This window comes from Chelonoidis abingdonii, chromosome 6, assembly GCF_003597395.2.
Source record: "Chelonoidis abingdonii isolate Lonesome George chromosome 6, CheloAbing_2.0, whole genome shotgun sequence".
Taxonomy (NCBI): Eukaryota; Metazoa; Chordata; order Testudines; family Testudinidae; genus Chelonoidis; species Chelonoidis abingdonii.
In genome coordinates this window covers 122,110,329-122,129,933 of record NC_133774.1, presented here as the reverse complement: position 1 = coordinate 122,129,933, position 19,605 = coordinate 122,110,329, and the positions used below count along the sequence as shown (strand labels likewise).

Genomic DNA, 19,605 nt, shown 5'->3' with positions numbered 1-19,605 from the left:
CCCATAGGGGTGAGAGGGGAATTTTTTTTTTTTATATATATATATATAACTATTATAATATAATAGTTATCAGACATGTACCATATCCGTCATTTATAACTGATGATTTTACAGTATGTTACAAACTCATTGTTTCTTCACATATAAATATGTACAGTATAATAAGAGAATTAATCCTGTGAAATACATTTGATATGATCAATTTAGTCTATAGATCATCAGCTGCAACTTCCCAGTTTACTCAACCATGGGCTAAATTCACAGTCTATGCACTTTTAAAATATACTGATCTAAAAACACCAGGAGACTAAATACTGCTCCTCCTGTTTTAGAACAGAAAGTCATTGATGGCCAGACTCTGACTCCTGATGCCAATTCCTGAGTTTACAGAACTTGTTTTCCCTTTAGGCCTGAATCAACATACAAACAGCATTACTGTGTAGGGTTGGCGAAGGATGAACAAGCCCCTCACACTGAAGAGATTCTACTGTGCTTCCCAATTCCAGGAGCACCCCGGTTCTTAAAGTTGCCCTTTGCAGAGTGGGTTGTGGGAAGCAGAGCCTCCCACCAACACCACGAATGCCTTCTTTATCAACATTAAAAGAAAATCCCTAACAACCCTCCAAATCAGGCCATGCCTGCTAAGTTCAACAATGCTTTAAGTTAAGAGATGTACATTTTCAGTGTTCTCCTCGGGGGGACACAGATCAGCACCCAGGTCGCACTCTCCAGCAGCACCCGGCCTAGGCCAGGGAAGCTAAAGATCCAAACACTGGACCATATTCAGTGATGAATCCTGGTCACATGCCACCTGAGGCATGTTACACATATGCTAAGAAGAATGATCTCAGGGAAAATGATATTAAGGCTTCAGTGTTCTTTGTGTCACAAACTCTACAGGGACAGGATGAACAGATGATACCCTGAGTTTCCAGTCAACAGGGTGTCAAGTTAAATCCCTGGTCTACTAAAAGATTCTGATATTTACATGTCGCACGACTACAACATAGTGTTTGATTTCAACCATAGGAATAATGATCTATTGGCAGAGTAGGTCTGCCAGAGTTTGAGTAAGTGACAGCTAAGCTCTGCCTAGACAATATTCCCTTCACCTCACTCCCTGACTCCACTCACCTGAGAGCTGATGAAATCCAGCTAATAAAAAGTGATGTCAGTGGCCTTAAGATTTGAGGAAGTAACAGACATTCATGAAAAGTAAGCGTTCCCCATCATATGAGCTGTGTCTATATGCCAGCATGGGGAATTAGCTCATTAAAACTGCTAAATGATATGGGGGTTGCTTTATATTTAAACAACAAACCTCTGTAATGCATGACAAAGACGTGCAGAAAGACTTGTGAGGTGCACTGTATGTCAGTTACAGCAGACAGATGGCATACATATTGAAAACATCTTTTTAAAAAGTCAGTCTCCACAGTATTGGCTGGTTTTCATCCTACCATGTAACGACTGCCTGTCAACCAATCAATCACCTTGGTAGGGGACAAGTTACTGATAATACAGTGGAATTTGCTTTAACCAACTGCATATGTTGAGAAGTAAGTGACTTCCTGCTACATTCCTTTAACTAAGCAACATGAAAATTACCCCACAGCTCTAAGGATTAATTAGGTTCGCAAGAGTTCACTATATTACCTTAGTTATTGTCTGCCGCATTTCATTTCAGTTTGGTACCCTGGTTGTGAAAGAGTTTCAGAGTCAGTACAAAAAATTAAAGTCTCTTGTGCAATTCATAACTGTGGCAAGAAAAAAAAGCCCTCAACAAGCAGTTCTACCCTTCCAGATGTTTACCCTGAACTTCCAGATGTTTCCATCACATTTATCTCTCCATTGCAATAGCAAGGCGATGCGTTTAAAGAAAGTGACACTCCTTTATGGTAAAATGGTTAACAGCAACTAAAATTCATTATAATCCTGCGTCCATCTCTATTTCCAAGTCTTGCAAGTTAAATCAAACTGATCACACTCACACACTGCCAGTGCCCTTACATTTCACAGAAAACAAATCATGCAGGTTTCCCAGTCCCTAGGGAAGTCTAGGTGCAAGCAATCAGGAATTCATTGCTTGCTCCACCTATGTCACAGAAGGCAGCTACGGAGTTAAAGTCAATATACATAACTAATTTTGGTAAAATAATATTGACAATGTGCAGGAAGGGAGGCTAAAAAAGGAAGGAATAAATCTGTGGCTCAGTTATAGACAACTTTGTCACACTTCTATCATTTAATTGGGAAGAGTTGTTACGGTAATTTCGATGCCAGACACAAGAGCCCAATTCTGCAAACTGATTACTGGCTGTAGTGTTTGCTATTTTGAGTAGCTCCACTGACAGCGGTGGCTCCAGGCACCAGCGCTCCAAGCACGTGCCTGGGACGGCAAGCCGGTCCCTGCAAGGGCAGCAGTCAGGCCTGCGGGAGGTCTGCTGGTCCTGCGGATTCAGCGGCGGGTACACCGAATCTGCAGGACTGGTGGATCTCCCGCAGGCAAGCTGCCGAATCCGCGGGACTGGGCTGTTCCCACAGGCAAGCAGCCGAAGGCTGCCTGACTGCCATGCTTGGGGCAGCAAAAGAGCTAGAGATGCCCCTGCCCACTGACTCCCTCCTATGGAAGCACAGTAGCAATACCACACTGCTTTATGGGTAGCTTCTAATGAGACTGCATGTGCACCACGAATGACCCATGCTATTAGTTCATTTGCATTACTATAGAGCAGCCATTCTCAAACTGTGGGTTGGGACCCCAAAGTGAGTTGCAACCCCATTTTAATGGAGTCACCAAGGCTGGCAATTGACTTGCTGTGCCCCAGGGCCCAAGCCCAAGCCCCCTGCCTGTGCCCAAAGACAAAACCCGAGCCCCACCACCCGGGACCGAAGTCCAAGGGCTTATCCCCGCTGCCTAGGGCTGAATGTTACAGGCCCCCTTTCTAGGGCTGAAGCCCTCAGGCTTTGACTTTGCTTCCCCCCTTCCCCAGCCTGGAGTGGCAAGGCTTGGGCTTCAGCTTCCCATGCCCCCCCAGTCCTGGATAGCAGGGCTCAGGCTTTGGTTCCCCCTCCTGGGGTCATGTAGTAATTTTTGTTGTCAGAAGGAGGTCGCATTGAAATGAAGTTTGAGAACCCCTGTCATAGAGAGCTATGGAGAGACAGTCCCTGCCATGAACAGCTAACATTTTAAATAGATAAGACACTTCTTTGCTCACCCTGCGTGTATCCCCATGTTACAGATAGGAAACTGAGAAACAGAGATTAAGGGCCAGATTTTTAAATGTCTTTATCCATCTAAATATGCAGATATATCCTCAGCGCTTTTAGGAATTCCACTTGCAACCTATCTGTATATTTAGACACCCAAATAGCATTAAAAAAATCTGGCCTTAAGTAATTTTTCCAAGGTCACACAAGTAGTCTAAAAATCATGCTAGGATTTGAACTTCGATCTCTGGATTCCTGGTTCACAGCTTTAATATCTGTCTTTCTCATATAGCACTGAATGTTTCCGGCCCTGCATTTGGCTAGGGAAGAAGATTCAGATAACAACTTAACTAAAAACCCAATAGGAAGACTGGTTTAACTTCATCCTAAAAGAGTGTTTGAAGATAAGCAATAAAAAGGAAAAAGATGCACATTTTAAGCTTGTTGTATCAGTTAGGTTCTTTCTGCAAATTCCCTTTTCTACTTTAATAACACATTGCAATTATGAAATGCTTTCGGTATGATTTGAGTCTCAGCCTAACCAAGACCAAGTCTGTGTTTGTTATACGAATCAATTCTGCATAAGCCCCACAGCAAAAAGGCATGTTATGGAGAAAGAGCTTTATGTTCTTGCTACATTGCAGATTTCAAAAGAAGCCTTGTTAAAAGAAAGGACTCAACTATGAAATCACTTCCTTCTGTTTAAAATATTTTACTGAAGGAAAAAACATAAAAGGGCATGAAAAGCAAAAAAGAAAAAGAAAGAAAGAAAGAAAGAAAAAGCAAAAAAAAAAAAATCTGTTTTCTGCTTTGACTCAGTCCCAGGATTCAACATCCCAGCAGCTCTGTGGGATGACGCAGTGTGCCAGCTCCCGACCGCTCCAGCCAGAGCTTCAACCCCTCTTAGTCATTGGGAAAACAATGAGTCCTCTTATGCAACTCAATTTGATTCCACCTCACACATGCTGACAGCATAGCCATCAGAAGAGGATTTTTTTTTCTTGTGGGTGGCTATCCTCTTGGAGCAAGGCAATGAGATGTGGGGATGGCAGACAGTGTTAGGCATTTACTGGGGCTGATAAACAAAAGCACTTCTTGTTTATCTGCCTCCCCTTGAAACTGCAGTAGGGACGGATGAAAAAAATTCTAGGCTCATTGGCTAACTTCAGAAAGACAAGCTTATGTAAGTTTAGAAATCAAGTGAAAGAATCTCTTGTTGACTGACTTATGGAGTGGTTATTTATGGATTCAGAGGATCATAAAATAAGATCAACATTACATCTCTTTGCAGTGTTTGTTGAATTATATTTGAGGATTCCTCTAGAGCCCCTTCCCTCCACTCATTTTTCATTCTGATCCTCACCTTACCCTCCTCCTATTGCTCTGTATTGAGCAAACCCAATCTTCCAGTTCAAGAGGGCTAGCACGCACCAACTGCATTCTTGAGTCAGCTGCAAGGAATTTCAGGGAAGAAGATCTTTTGAGAATAAAACCAAGGCACTTCCTTTCCTCTCTCTCTGTAGAGGGGCTGAGCTTTGCCTCAGACTTTAATGCACTACATTGCATTAACAGCTAGACCACCAAGAAAGCCCAAGTTCTCCTCTTCTGTGAAATGTACTGAGGCAGAAAGAGAAAGTTGATTTGGAAAGAGCCAAGTAGCATAGAGATAAATATTCCATGAGTTTTTCCACACGGGTCTGAAAATATATTTTATCCCAAGGCTGGGAAAACCAATCCCAGCACAGTTTCCCTACGGTGTCCTTGTGCGGTAGGTTTGCTATACAGAAAGACATTTAAAAGCTGCTACAACTGAAATCAAGCTCATTTCGCTCACCATGAACATTTTCAACCAGACCTAAAAGCAGGCCCCTAGAAGTAAAGATTATGTTACCTCCTTTCTCTTCTCACCCCCCCCACCCCTGCCATTCAACAGTCTGATTTCTTACTGAGATCCATACTGGCGAATAATACAGTGCGGTTATAGAAAGCTATGCTTTGAGAGTCTCATTGGAAAGCCCAGCTAGAAACTTCCACCTCTGTTGTGCAGTGGCTGCATGAAAGGCATCACTCACTGGCTGATGGATCACCATTAGTCCATGCCAAGAAACTGTTGCCCTTAATACTGAGGAATAACTCATCTGAGAGTTAGAGGAAAGCAAACCTGAAGGCCAGAGTGGGAAAGCTAAGTCCATATTTGATATGTAGGCAAGTGCGCTGATTTTCAGAGGTGCTCAGCATCGGTGACTGTGCAGGTCATCAATGTCTATGAAAACCATGCAACCTCTTCAAGGCTCTCACTCGGTAAAGCACTTAAATATGTGTTTAAGACCCAACAGGATTTAAGCACATGCTTAAGTGCTTTGCTGAACTGGGGCCTGGATGGTTAACTTTAGAGACCCAAGTTTGAATATGTTGGCTTCAAATATTAATTTTTACTTTTCTCGATAATCCTTACAGTGGTCATCACTATGAAATCAGCATTTGCAAACCACAGGCACAAAAGTGATAGCTATAATAACTGTGTGGCTATGGTTGCTGACTGTTGACTTTTAATTGGCTTCTACAGGTAAGGAAAATTACTGGAACAGACTGGTTATCTACCTACTTCAGTCCCTTGGTCCCCACAGTGATGAGTGTCAGATACTCCAGAAGAAGCCCCGCATACATATAGCTAATAGCAATAATACACCCAGTGGAGTGGTACAATGAGTTCCTTCCAGACCCCAGCTAGCAGTCAGCCCATTACCCTGGTTCATGAGGATTCACAGCCCTTATAGATTGTCCTAGCAAGTGTAACTACAGCTTCTATTTTTCATGTAAGCATCTAATCTCTTTTGAAAAGGCTGCTTCAAGTCCTATACTTAATATCCTGTTACACACAGGATACACATTTCATAAAAGAGTTGGCCATACAGTAAAACAAACATAGTGCTGGTAAACTAAGAACCACATTCATTATTGTTTTTTAAAGAAAGGAATTTTATTTATAAGACTTCTCAAGAAGTGTTTTATGGAACTACAGCCAGGTCTACACTAGCACTGATGTTGGCAAAACTTTTGCTGCTCAGAGGCGTGAAAAAAAAAACATTCCCCTGAGCAACACAAGTTTTGCTGGCATAAGCACTCACATGAGCATATGCCACCAACAAAGCTACCACCGTTTGTTGGGCCTGCTTTTATTATGCCAACGGGAGAGCTCTCTCCTATCGGCGTACTGCAGGCACACAAGCCGTCTTACAGTGGCACAGCTGTATTGGCATTAACTACCAAATGAGATTTACTCAGTATTTTTTTACTATTTCAAAGCATTGATAAAAATGCTTACTATTTGTCTGGTTTACGAGATTTAACCAGCCAGTTATATGACAGGAAGTGCTTTACTGCTTCACAGTTGGAAAGAGTGGCAATTCATCCAAAACGGAAAATATAGATTTGCTTTCGGAAGATATGCTCAGACCTGAAGCTTTCTTCTGAACCTCATCTGCCTGCTTGAATTTGGTGAAAGGGAGGTAGAAAGGGTCAGGATTAAAAACAGCGTTGAGTGCAGTAGGGCAGTCCATGAATCAAGGGAAAGTTTACTCATTTTATCCTTTCCAACTCAAAACAATTTTTTCTACCCTAGAGAGAAAAGCAAAACATGATCATGACGCAAGTAAACAGATAATACAGTAACATGGATTGCTGGTAAATTTCCAGCTTGTTCTTGCTATGGCACACAGACGTTTGCTCCTCTACTGAAGTGTTAGATAAGTGAGCACACCAACACTTACCTACTTGTATTTATGAAACTAAAGCACAGATTCTTGCCTCTTGCTCCAAGATTAATCAGCAGACAATTAATTATAAACTTCCACCAATTCATGTTAATGTAACTAATAATATAACAAAGATGTCCATGCATTTGAACATTACATAACAGAGATCTGAACCTAGCTAGACATATTTTGACTTCACTTAGTGAGATTTAATAGTTTTTGACAACATCTGTCACTGAACAGAGGGAATGGTTTTGTGCCACAGAAGCAAGTCAAGCATTTGTTACCTGGACTATCTCCAAATATGACAACAGATACCTGTGAGACCATGCCATTTCTTGAGCAACAAGAAAGGGAAAACACAGCGGGTACTTACCTAGGAGATGAAAAGCATGCAGCAAGTAGCAGCTACCTCTGTGCCGCTTCTGTGCTGCAGCTGCTTAGCTCTGCCAAATACACAGGCATAGCACCACGAAGACATGCAGGGGATAAAGTTTCTATGAAAGAGGGTATGTCTGCATTGGGGAGGTTTATAATGGACAAGGAAATGTAAGTGAAGCTTCTCCTGGGGAAGGGGCTGTTTTTGCCTTGTGCATATCAGCATTATAATCCACGTCCTGTTTTCCATTATTCCCTGAAGTGTTCCCCTTAAAAATATTATATTACCAGGACAGATGTTGAATTATAGAATGATTGAGGTTCAGATATCACTGCCATAAATATGATAATTCCAAGAGCGGTATGAACACTTAGTGTTTGCTCCCTCGCTCACTCCTTTTCCCATCCCCCATAAATTTATGACGTGCCAACGAGAAGGTTGAGATGCATGTTCCAGTTCTCCTCTAGCACTAATGAAATGTTTTATTAACTTATGCTACGGGAAACAGAGAGAAACATTTTTGTTGAAGTAGATACTCACCAAGCACAATGACCACGGTCTTCAGGAGACTCATCATGGTGTCCCGATTTCTGCGGGGCCCAGAACTGTGCCTGGACATTCTCATAGTCCTTTGGCGGACATATCCAAAGATATGAGCATATAGGACCACCATAACCAAAAAAGTGACCAGGTTGAAAACAGCCCAGAAAACCAAGTATGAGTCACTATAGAGTGGTGCCATATTGGAGCAGTGAGTGATATCACAGATACAGTTCCAGCCAACACTTGGTATAGCACCCATGACAATGGCCATAGTCCAGATGACAACAATTACTACCACCACTCGTCGGTTGCTCATCCGAGTATGCAGCTGCATTCGGAAGACGGTAATGTGCCTCTCAATAGCAATGGCCAGCAAATTGGCTACAGAGGCCGTCAGGCTAGTGTCAATGAGACCCTGGCGAAGAAGCCAGGTGCTTACAGTCAATCTTCTAGTGTTGGGTCCCGTGTTAAACATTAGGTAAAAGTAGGCCAGCCCTGCAAAGAAGTCCGCAGCAGCTAAGTTGGCCATTAAGTAATAAATAGGAAAGTGGAAGCGGCGGTTGACATAAATAGCCACCATAACTAAGAGGTTGGCCAGCATTATGAAGATACAGACGGTAATACCCAGTCCCATCACAAGCTTGCTGACAGTATTCCATTCAGTGGCTAAGTATTTTCCACTCCGGTTATAAAAGAAGGCAATGTTTTCATTGTAGTAGCACTGGGGTTCACTCATGACTGTGGACTGAAAAAAAAAAAAGAAAACAGACATCAGAACTGAAAGCAGCATTCCAGTGACTGCAAACTTGCCTCTACAAGTAAGGCAGATGCTGAAACAAGGAAACATGAATAATTCTGCAGACAACGTATTTAAATTCATATCCAAGAGGACATTACAATTGTTTCAGAGTGGTAGCTGTGTTAGTCTGTATCAGCAAAAAGAATGAGGAATCCTTGTGGCACCTTAGGGTATGTCTTCACTACTGGCCAGATCAGCGGGCAGTGATCGATCCAGAGGGGATCGATTTATCACATCTAGTCTAGACACGATAAATCGATCCCTGAGCACTCTTCTGTTGACTCCTGTACTCCAGCTCGGTGAGTGGTGCAAGCAGTGTTGACGGGGAAGCAGCAGCATTCGACTCACCGCGGTGAAGACACAACAGTAAGTCAATCTAAGTACGTTGACTTCAGCTACGTTATTCATGTAGCTGAAGTTTGCATAACTTAGATCGACCCCCCGCCCCCAGTGTAGACCAGGCCTTAGAGAATAACAAATTTATTTGGGCATAAGCTTTCATCAGTGGAAAATACAATAGGAAGATATATATACATAGAGAAGATGAAAAAATGGGTATTGCCATACCAACTCTAACAAAACTAATCAATTAAGGTGGGCTATAATCAGGAGAAAAAAAAAATTTGCAGTGATAATCAGGATGGCCCATTTCAAACAGTTGACAAGAAGGTGAGAGTAACACTAGGGGAAAAATTAGCATAGGGAAATAGTTTTTACTTTGTTTAATGACCCATCCACTCTCAGTCTTTATTAAAGCCTAATTTAATGGTGTCCAGTTTGCAAATTAATTCCAGTTCCGCAGTTTCTCGTTGGAGTCTGTTTCTGAAGTTTTTTTGTTGAAGAATTGCAACTTTTAGATCTGTAACTGAGCGTCCAGGGAGGCTGAAGTGTTCTCCGACTGGTTTTTGAATGTTATAATTCTTGACGTCTGATTTGTGTCCATTTATTCTTTTGCGTAGAGACTGTCCGGTTTGGCCAATGTACATGGCCATGCTAATTTTCCCCCACTGTTATTCACACCTTTGAACAGTATTAAAAGAATTGTTAAGCATGTTACTGATACATAAAAATAATGATAGAATTGTTTATCCTCCTCAAAAAAATTCAGAATTTTTCAGCCAACTCTATTCACTAAGTATAAACCTGTACTTTTAGCATTACTAACACATTAGAACTAAATATGTGCACAACTGGGAAACAGAACTAGTGGGTGGAGCTGAGTAAAAACAGCACCTGAAAGATTGCTTTGGAATTATTCAAAGTTATTTCCACTAATGTTCATTTGTGAAAGTTGACAATACCAGGGAAATTCCTGTAAACCAACATGGCAAAAACTTTCCATGTATACACAAAACGTGTTGCACAGCAGGTAAAACTTCAGTTAAGGAATAAAAATATCCTTTTAGTTACAATAATTTTACCCTCCACTCTAAACACTGCTCAGTAGGCTGAGCTTAACTTTTATAAGTCTCCAAATAAAGCCCTTTCCTAGAAGTTTGGCCTTTAAGTCCTAATTATTTATCAATTAAAATCTCTTATAGAATCCCTCAATTGAACAGGACAACTCATGTTCAGTGGGTACCTTCAGCAGGACAGACTTAAGGACATAACACATATGGCTTTAAATTCTTTGTTCAAAGATTGTGAGGGAATAATAGTTCAAGTACAAAAGCCCTTGGGAGAGAGGGGAAGTCGTATAGGATTTAATTAGTGAACACTATAAAAAGCTTTTCCAGAATCTGCATTATTATATGAATACAAAACTTTTTGCAAATTTTACAGGAGTAAACTGGATGAAGTTCTAATGGCTGTGTTACGCAGGAGGTCAGACTAGATGATCTAATGGTGCCTTCTGGTCTTAAATCTATCAATGAATGTTCTCTGTTGCATTCATGCACTAAGTTTAGTATCTGAAAAAGAAATTTCAGCTAATCAATACCCATATTTATGGTCTGAGCTTCACTGTTGCCTCTCCGCAACTGATTAGGGAAGCCAGTTTTTCTTGCAAATATAGTTTTGAGGATTACATTTTTGTAGTTGTTCCGCAAAATAGAGCTAACCTAAAAAATGCAATCCATATAACAGTCAAGTGCATAGCATTGTCCCCTTCCTGTCAGAACCCCCACCACTCCAAACACACATAAGCAAGCTATGAGAAAATGAATGCATTACAAGTAGCAATGTTAAGTGTAATGTATCTCAGTTAGGTATAAAAAGCCAATCACCAAGCCATCTGGAAATATATGCACACACAATACATATATGAATATAGGGTATGCTTAAACTAGGATTGGTTAAATTCAGGAATGGTATAGAACTTGAGTATCCTAACAAGAACCTGACTGTAGAGTCTAATAATACTGAAGACAGTGGGACACAGTGCTCTACAAATTGCTCTTTCGAGGAGTTTCAAAGGAAGGAGCTTTGCTTTTCAGTGTATGCTCGTCTAAAGTCTGTAACTGCTGGCAAGAGTCATCTCTATTCCCAAGGGAAAAAAAGGCATCTCCACATGTCAGACATGCAGGTGTTTGCTCTTGAGAAGGAAAAGGGTAATTTATTCATGCTCTCTATTGGAGTTTGAAGAGACCCCAAGAGGCACATCTGGAATAGTAATCAGGTGTGGTATGCAGACATAGTGTAAACAGGGGAGATTGCAGCTGATCAAGCTCTCCTCTTTCCAGCACACATCTTTATAGAAGAGTTAACCACCCATCTACTGACTCTGAGATTCCAAGGCAATGCATTTATATACTGAATAGTTCTACATGACAGCTTATGGCCAAGCAATAAAAGAATGGGGGATGTCTTTGGACATCCAAAGGGTTAACCTAACATAATGGCATAAGCAAACAGACAGACCCGCCCCCAGCTCCTGCACCTTCAGGAAAGAGGCAGGGAAGTTTATATTTTAATTTCCTGAAGTTTCACTCTCGGCATTTCATAGCCCAGTTAAAAACAGATGTTCAAAATCTTAAACTATACCGTATCCATTTAATAGATGATTTCAGCAGAAGTTGATTTAAACTGAATTGCAAATGTTCATTTTAAATACATCTTTATAATGTTCAGGAAATAAGTCTATTATGAAGCATAGAGGAGACAAATGAAAGGCAGAAGAGAAGGAAGCCAGACTCAGAGTACCTGGTTAATCGCATCAAGCTGAGCTTAGTTCTCAAAGAGTCAATTCCTCCCAACAAAATCAAATAAAAGAATTTGTTAAGAGACCGTCACATTTGTAAAGTCTTATTAAAACATTAGTAGAAATAGTTCTAACCAAAGTAAGAAAGGGCCAGGAGATTCAGCACTCAGATTTAATAAACAAAATTCACTCTGTCCCTCTAAGCAATGCCCAATCTTCACTCTTACAGGAAAGCTAACTTTGCACAGGGCTCAAAGATTGCTATTTCCTATCTTTTTTCTTTAGACTCATAACTTCCCTTTTTGAAAGATCCCACTACAGCCAAATCATTGATATCATCTTGTGACCACCCTGCAGGATATAGTGGGGTGGGGAACCAATATCCTGCCTCAGCTACTCTCCCTCTTCTGCCAGGTGCGTGAAAACCCTGGTATTAAGAGAATTGCAACAGCATCCACTCCATCCCTCTGCGGAATGTCACAAGAACAGCTCAGGGGTCAGCAAAAAGGAGCCAGTGAGTCAAGAGGACAAGAATATCTGAGGTTGGTGAAGATTCCATCACCACCTTTTCTCTTCTGGTAGAAAATGTGAGTGAGAGGAGGTTCTGGCTGGCTGAAGCAGGAACTTGAGATAAGAGCTCTGGAAATTCACTGCAGCAAGACTGGGAACAACCTGATTTTCAGGGTGAAAAACAAACGTTGACAAGTTTTCAGAACACTAGCAACTGACTGATATTTTCTAAATGAAGCATATGTTAGCACTGGGAGGGTCTGAAGGGTTAATGGTCACGGTATATAAACCCTGCTGGGACCTGACAGTTTCAAAGCTCATTAGTGAACAGCTCTAAAATTAGCTACCCAACCTACCTAACAAAGAACACTCAAGTGCATTATTTTTTATTTTTCATTGTGTAATCTTCAGACCTGAGAAATTCCAGAATGAGCCATTTTCAAGTGTTACTGAAAGCATAAAAAAAAAATTTCAAAATCTTCCCAAAAAGTTTCATCAACCAAGCGAAAAGCTCGTCTCCAAATAAAATTAAAAATTCTGCCACATTTTTCTTACGTTGTTAGAAAACATGTAGAAGGGATGATGGCTTCTTGGATTTTTTAAAAGTTGAGGGAGGATCAAAATCATACTTATAACAAAACATCAAATAAAACTCAAGGCCTGAAATTTTGCAACAAGATATTCAACTTGCATACAGCCTTCTTCAAGCCAATGAAACTCAGAGCAGACTGATTGCTTTTGCAAGATGAGATCTTGACTACTTTGCTCCCTAATTAACAAAGACCCCCAAGAGAAGCAGTAATCTGAATGCCCTCAGGGAGATCCAGAAGACAGTTTCTTCAACAGAAATTTAGAGTCAGGAAGGATGTGGGATTCTGTACTCAGAGAGACTTGGATTCACATACAGTATCTACTATAGGAGTTGTCAGGAAAAAAGTCCTGCTGCTTTGAATTTAACTACAGGACTTTAAATCTACCGATGTACCAGGAAGACTAGACTTGAGAGACAAACCAGCAATCCCAGCCAAGGGCCCAGAATAAAGGGTAAAAGGTTAGTCAGCATGTGAATAATTCCCCACCCATCCCATAATTACAAAATCATATTTCAGAAAACGAACATTGCAAGTTGAAAAGGGTCTGGTTAGTGGTAAACATGGATTTAGAGCACAGACTAACATGACTTGGCTGTAGAGTGCAAAATAAAGAGGAGGTACAAAAACCAAGCATAACCCCCCCCCCTTTTTTTTTTTTTTTACACAAATCTATTCATCTAAATGTATGTCTGAGTAAAGGTATTAACCCTTATTTTCAGCTTCCTAAACTTAGAAGAAAGTAAATGCTGGCTGTGAAGTCCACAAAAGAGGGAACTTTGACACAGAGAGCCTGATTCTCCATTGCCTTACGTCATGTGTAGGTATTTACATCTTACAACGTGAGTGTAAAATATTATCTGGTAGCACTTTATATCCATTTTCCCACAGTCATTTTAGTCTGTCCTCTAAATCCATATGAGAATCATGCCCAGGACATCCACAGCCTATGACTGCTGAGACCACTACAAACCCTCAAAAGAACTGCAGGCATCAAGAGATGCACTGAAGGAGGGTCAACACCTTATTTGGTTTTACAGGCAACATTGTGGGGCAGCATTGAACAAGTCTGGTTGCTCATGTACATGAATGGGCAGTGCTAATAACCATACTGCTCCTCTCTAAGGGCATGTCCACATTACCAGAAGATCTGCAATCGATGCAGCAAGTGTCGATTTAGCAGGTCTGGTGAAGATGTGCTAAATCGATGGGAAAGCACTCTCTCATCGATTTTGTACTCCACCTGCCTGAGAAGCGTAAGGGAAGTTGATGGGAGACGCTCTCCCGTTGCCACAGTGCAGTGTAGCCACCGCGATAAGTGGATCTAACTACGTTAACTTCAGTTACGTTATTCATGCAAGTGAAGTTATGTAACTTAGATCGATTCAGCACGGTAGCGCAGACCAGTCCTTTGGTACATCTACAATGAAAGTAAAGATGTGATTGTTACACAGTTAGGCATACCTGTGCTAGCTTTAACCTAGCTAGCACAGGTAATGACTGTAGTGCAAACGTGGCAGAACGGGCTACAGTATAGGCCAGTGAGCCCACTGGGTTGTCTGAGTATGTACAGAGACAATACTTTGTTCCCAGAGAAGTTAACCAGCTCAACATGCCCTACCAGTCACACAGGTGCTCGGGAAAAGGACTATACATTAACTGCTTGAGACACAGAATGTGTCAGTAACAGTTGGGCTCTGGATCCACGTTCACATGTCTGGGTTGAACCCCAGTGCAGGGGAGTTTTCTGGTGCTCTGTTTTTTTACTTATGTTGCATGACTGGTTTTCTGCTTATAAACATTATCCTTTGAAGAAAACCCTGGCTGACTATCTTGGTGCTTTTATTTCTCTCAAGCCAACCCAAGTAATAGTCTAGCAAGTGAAACCTTATTCTTTCTTCTGAGGCTCAAAATTCATATTTCCAAAGTCATTTATTTTTGAGACACCTTCAAGATGTAGGTTGTGAGTTCTGTTAGCAATGGCTCTGCCTCTCGTTTATAATGCAGCCATTTAAAACTCCTTCAACCATGTAAACAGGCCTCAAAGGGGTAGCAATTCTTATATTTACACCCATTTTAAGGTCCTTGTACATGGCTCTGGCAATGTAAAAGAGGCCTTAGTGTCAATGGGAATCAAGCCCAATACCCCAGTATCTTTAGAACGCTTTTTGAACAAGTTGCGTTGTGGCCCAGTGAAAGCTTGAATGACGATGGAGTGTAGCATCTGTCCTCAATATTGAGAGGTTTATGTGGAAGTTTACCAAAAGGAATGAACAGTCACTGGGGACTGTGCAGAAAGAAACAGTTTTACCACAAGAAAGCATAATTCATTGGAGACACAGATCCTGTTGGAAGCCACGATTACGACCTCCACAGGTTGCCTGTAAAACCAAAGAGGGTGTTGACCTTCTTTAATGGTTATTCACTGTAAAGTTATTATGAAGAAAAATTCAAAAATAGTTCCCCTGGAATAAAAAAAGAACAGGCAGCAGGAAGTTTGGCTCTCTGACTCTCAAAATCCCTTTCTTACCAAGCGACGGTTGAGCAGTCTGCCAAAGATAAATGGAATACCGGCAATTTTACTGAAGTTTTGTTTTGAATAGTAAAAGGAGTTAAGGTTGGAAATTTGTTTCAGTCAAGTCCAGTTAACCCTTTAAAACATTACTACCACATGCTCCCAGTCCCCCGCAGATACGCTCACTATCACTGCCAAAAGCATTTCCCTGCCACCAGGCCAGCAAAAAACAAAACAACAAAACCAAAAAACCCAAACAACATATTTGGAATCTGTTGTCCAAGGCAGCTGGGGGAAATGAGAAGCCAAAAAAAGTTCAGAAAGATTTCAAAAAGTGAAATTAAAAAACAAGCACTGGGGGTGCAGGAGGGGTTTAAGGAGTAAGACAGGGCAGGTGTGGTACTCTTCCAAGACAACTGTCTTGTGCTAAAATACCACGGTCACTCAGTAGATTGTGCAGGTCTTCATAATATGGTCCTTTATTCGTACATGCTTTGATGAGCAGAGAAATAGTTAACAATGGTAACATTTAAAAGTATTGCATTAGGCATTTGAGTTAACATCCACTGAGATTACTAGTCCAGTCCACACACAGCTAGTCCAGTCTCAGATTCTGCAAATGATGGTACACCTCACTGCACCAGCCAGCCTTGAAAACGTGGCCCAAATGCACTTCAGCAACCATAACCACTAGAGAGTGACTGTTGTTAATGAAATCCTATATTCTAGATCAAGAAGGCATCATGAAAGAGGTACCAGCTCACCATTTTCAGATAATGCTGAGCACCCAACCTAAAATGATCAGGCTCCTTTAAAAGACGTCAAGCCAGGCAGCCATAAATCACTCATGACCACCTTTGGAAATCTCAGCCAGAAAAATCTCTAATGTCTTTGGACTGCACTGCAAGGCAAGTTGGGATATTCATTTGGCAACTGCAGGTTTACTGCTCTTATTAAAATATTTGTGATTATACCAGTTCCCAGGGGCCCCAATCAGGTTAAGTGCTGTACAAATGCAGTCTCTGCACTGATGTACTTTGGGATGAAAGAAGCTATCAAAATACATTCACAGAGGACTTTCAGTCCATAGTGAACTGCAACATGTAGACTTTGTGCCCAATCCTATTTATATCAAAATACTGACTGGCTTCCATGGGTGCAGGATTGATTCTCTACAATAGGATGCTTGGACCACTCTCTACCTCCAAATAAGATGCAACTTCCAGCTTTTGCATGCAGTGTACAAGCAAGGTAAGCATGTGGGAAAACTTAGCCAGTAAGGAAAATGTTTATTCAGAATTGTGTTTACTAGTGTAGGACATTTAGCTTGGGGGTAGGAAAACAAGTTTTTAAATGGAAATAATAAGACTACTCAGTATTTACCTCTTGAAATATTTTTTCCTGGCAATATACTTGACCTTTGCGTACACAGACAGCATTGATCCATCTCTCAGTTTACTTTGCTTCGATGGACTCTTTCAGGAAACATGTGTAAACAGAATATATGAAGATGTACATAACAGAACCTCTCTTTTTGGGACACTGGCAACAAAGGGCTATCAATGACACATTCAAGCCCGACCAACCAGAAGTCCATAAAACACAATGCTATTCTACTCTGTAACCATGAATACATATTTTGAACACTGACCATTTCATTTGGCGCAATGAGAAAGCCACACAGTGTTTTAAGTTCCCCCTTATGAAATGCCTATAATTGGGTGGATTCATGTTTATCACTAGTTATTCATTTCCTGGCCTGTCTGACCACTGCTGATTTGCTCTCTCATTCAAAGTACTCAGTGCTACCAGAGATCTGTTTTGGTAATGTCTTTAATCTGTTTACTCACCTGGAGGGGGAAAATGCTACATACTTCACTCTGCTCAGTACTGTAATTGGGAGCCAACCCCAAATCACAGACAATGCTGTTTTGTCTAAGCGGAGGGGACAATAGCAGCTTTGCTGCTCTTTTCCACATTAAGGCTGTCCTCGGGCATCAACAGTTATGAGCATTAAAACTAAGTTTATCATCAAAAGCAGGAATAACCACTGTGGAGGCAGAACCACCCAAATCATCCTACGATAGTCTAGGGAGATAGTCTCATTCGTTTAAATTACAGCAACTCTTTCTACTGGAATTAAAAATGTATCAACATTTCTCCCCTCTCATGTTTGTTGTTCCATTTTATTCCAACACTGTTAATGTAATTCCACTGATCGTACTGCAATTAAAGAGTTCAAAGGTGCGGGCGTTACCACTGTTTAGCCACATGTCAGTGACTGGAGTTTTCTACTATGCCATATTTTGAAGAAGCAACCCCCAATGCTGTGCATTTTCCCTGTTTCTGGAGAAAACAATCACTTCATATCACCTATATTAAAGGTCATGATATCTCAACTACAAGATTTCACCTTCACCATGGGGGTGAGGAGCGTAAGGAGGAGGTCAGCATGTCTTACAAGATTATTCAGTATAATGAGACAGGGAAAAGAGCTCAGATTAAGGACACTGAAAGAATATTTACAGTGAAAAGCGACAGTGCCAATAGAGGGCTGCTAGAAATGGGATTGGAAATACACAGGTCCGGTATCAGCTACCATTGCATTCTCCCTGCCCTTTCCCCCTCCTACTCATTGCCACACTTTTTAAAAGTTATAGCATTAGCACATGCAGAAGCAGGAATACGTGGAGAGGAAAGGGGAACAAAAACATACTCCATTTCAAAAAGAGGAGAATTGCTTTCTGAAGACTGGTTTGGCAAGCGCAGAGAGGACAATGAAAGCGGTCTTCTGGATTCCCTTTTAGAGCGATTTCAGATATTTATTTGTGTGTCCCCATTTAAATCTAGCACTAGGTAGCTCTGGCAGGCAAAATCAAAAATCAAAATGTAAACAAAAACACAACAAGAGAACGACGGCCTTTCTAGCGTGTTTGAAGTGCTCCAAGAGCTCTTAGTTCATAAGAGCAAATAATTTCTTCTTGAGGCTGTGAAGTGTAAACAGAATGGATAAACTGTTTCTGGCCTCTAATTTCCCACTATGGGGAAAAAATATTATCCTCTCTCCTTTACCCACCACCTCATCTTTAAAGACAACCTTCTAATCACTCTATGCAGTAAATTATCTTATCTAGAACATCATTAATTATCGCTTTCCCTTTCAGGCATCCTAAAATGCTTCCTCAAGATTCCTGCTGGCCACTCAGTAAACCTTTCTACCTACTACACTATGAGGTTCCTACAGTGTATCTCCCTGTGTAGCATTTTTGCCTATATGAAGGTGAGGGGGAAAAAGACTGGCTGAAAAGAAGGGGGGGAAACAAGTAGGAGGAAGTCACACACTTAAAAACAAAACAAAACAGTCCAAGACTCTAAAGATGAAGACTCATGTTTGTCAAGCTTTGTTACTTTGTGTCTCTACTATTACTTCAGTTAAGGGGGTGATTTTTTTTACTATTGTTATTTTTATTGAAGTAATGCCTCTGAGCCCCAAGTATGAATCAGGATCCCAATGTGCTAGATGATGTACAAACACAAAACAAAAAGATGGCCCCTGCCGCAAAGAACTTACAACCTACTGCTATCCATTTCTGTATGTGGGCAAAGTAACCAGCACCTGAGAGATTTATTCTTAGATTCTTTCATTGTTCAAGGCCTTTCCTTGAAGGAGTTGAGAGGTGTTGGTACATACAGTGAGCAGCTTTAACACAAGTTATTCGTATTTCCTAGTCATCTCCTCCTAAAGCTCATAATCTTCACAAACTTCTAAGAATTAATCTGCATAGCCATCACGATGTGCACACATCTTCATGTACAGTGTGAGCACAAACTTGAGATGGAGAAACATTTTAAGTTACGTGCAAGCTTTAACAAAAGGGAGTTCAATTATATTAAACACTGTACTACATACAGTGACAAACCAGAACAGGAGTACTTGTGGCACCTTAGAGACTAACAAATTTATTTCAGCATGAGCTTTCGTGAGCTACAGCTCACTTCTTCCAATGCATAGAATGGAACACATAGACAGGAGATATTTATACATACAGAGAACATGAAAAGGTGGAAGTATGCATTCCAACATGAAGAGTCTAATCAATTGAGATGAGCTATCATCAGCAGGAGAAAAAAAAGAAAAAAAACCTTTTGAAGTGATAATTAAGAT

General features: G+C 41.0%; 1 protein-coding gene across 5 annotated transcripts in view; it reads right to left on the bottom strand.

Moving 5' to 3' along the window:
• The window catches only part of LPAR1 (lysophosphatidic acid receptor 1), a 122,994-nt gene that overhangs the window by 52,147 nt on the left and 51,242 nt on the right, over positions 1 to 19,605 (bottom strand). For all 5 annotated transcript variants that reach the window (XM_032764939.2, XM_032764941.2, XM_032764943.2 and 2 more), the window contains exon 3: positions 7,885 to 8,632. In XM_032764939.2, coding sequence (XP_032620830.1) covers positions 7,885 to 8,632 — 748 coding nt within the window. The remainder of the gene's footprint in view (positions 1 to 7,884; positions 8,633 to 19,605) is intronic.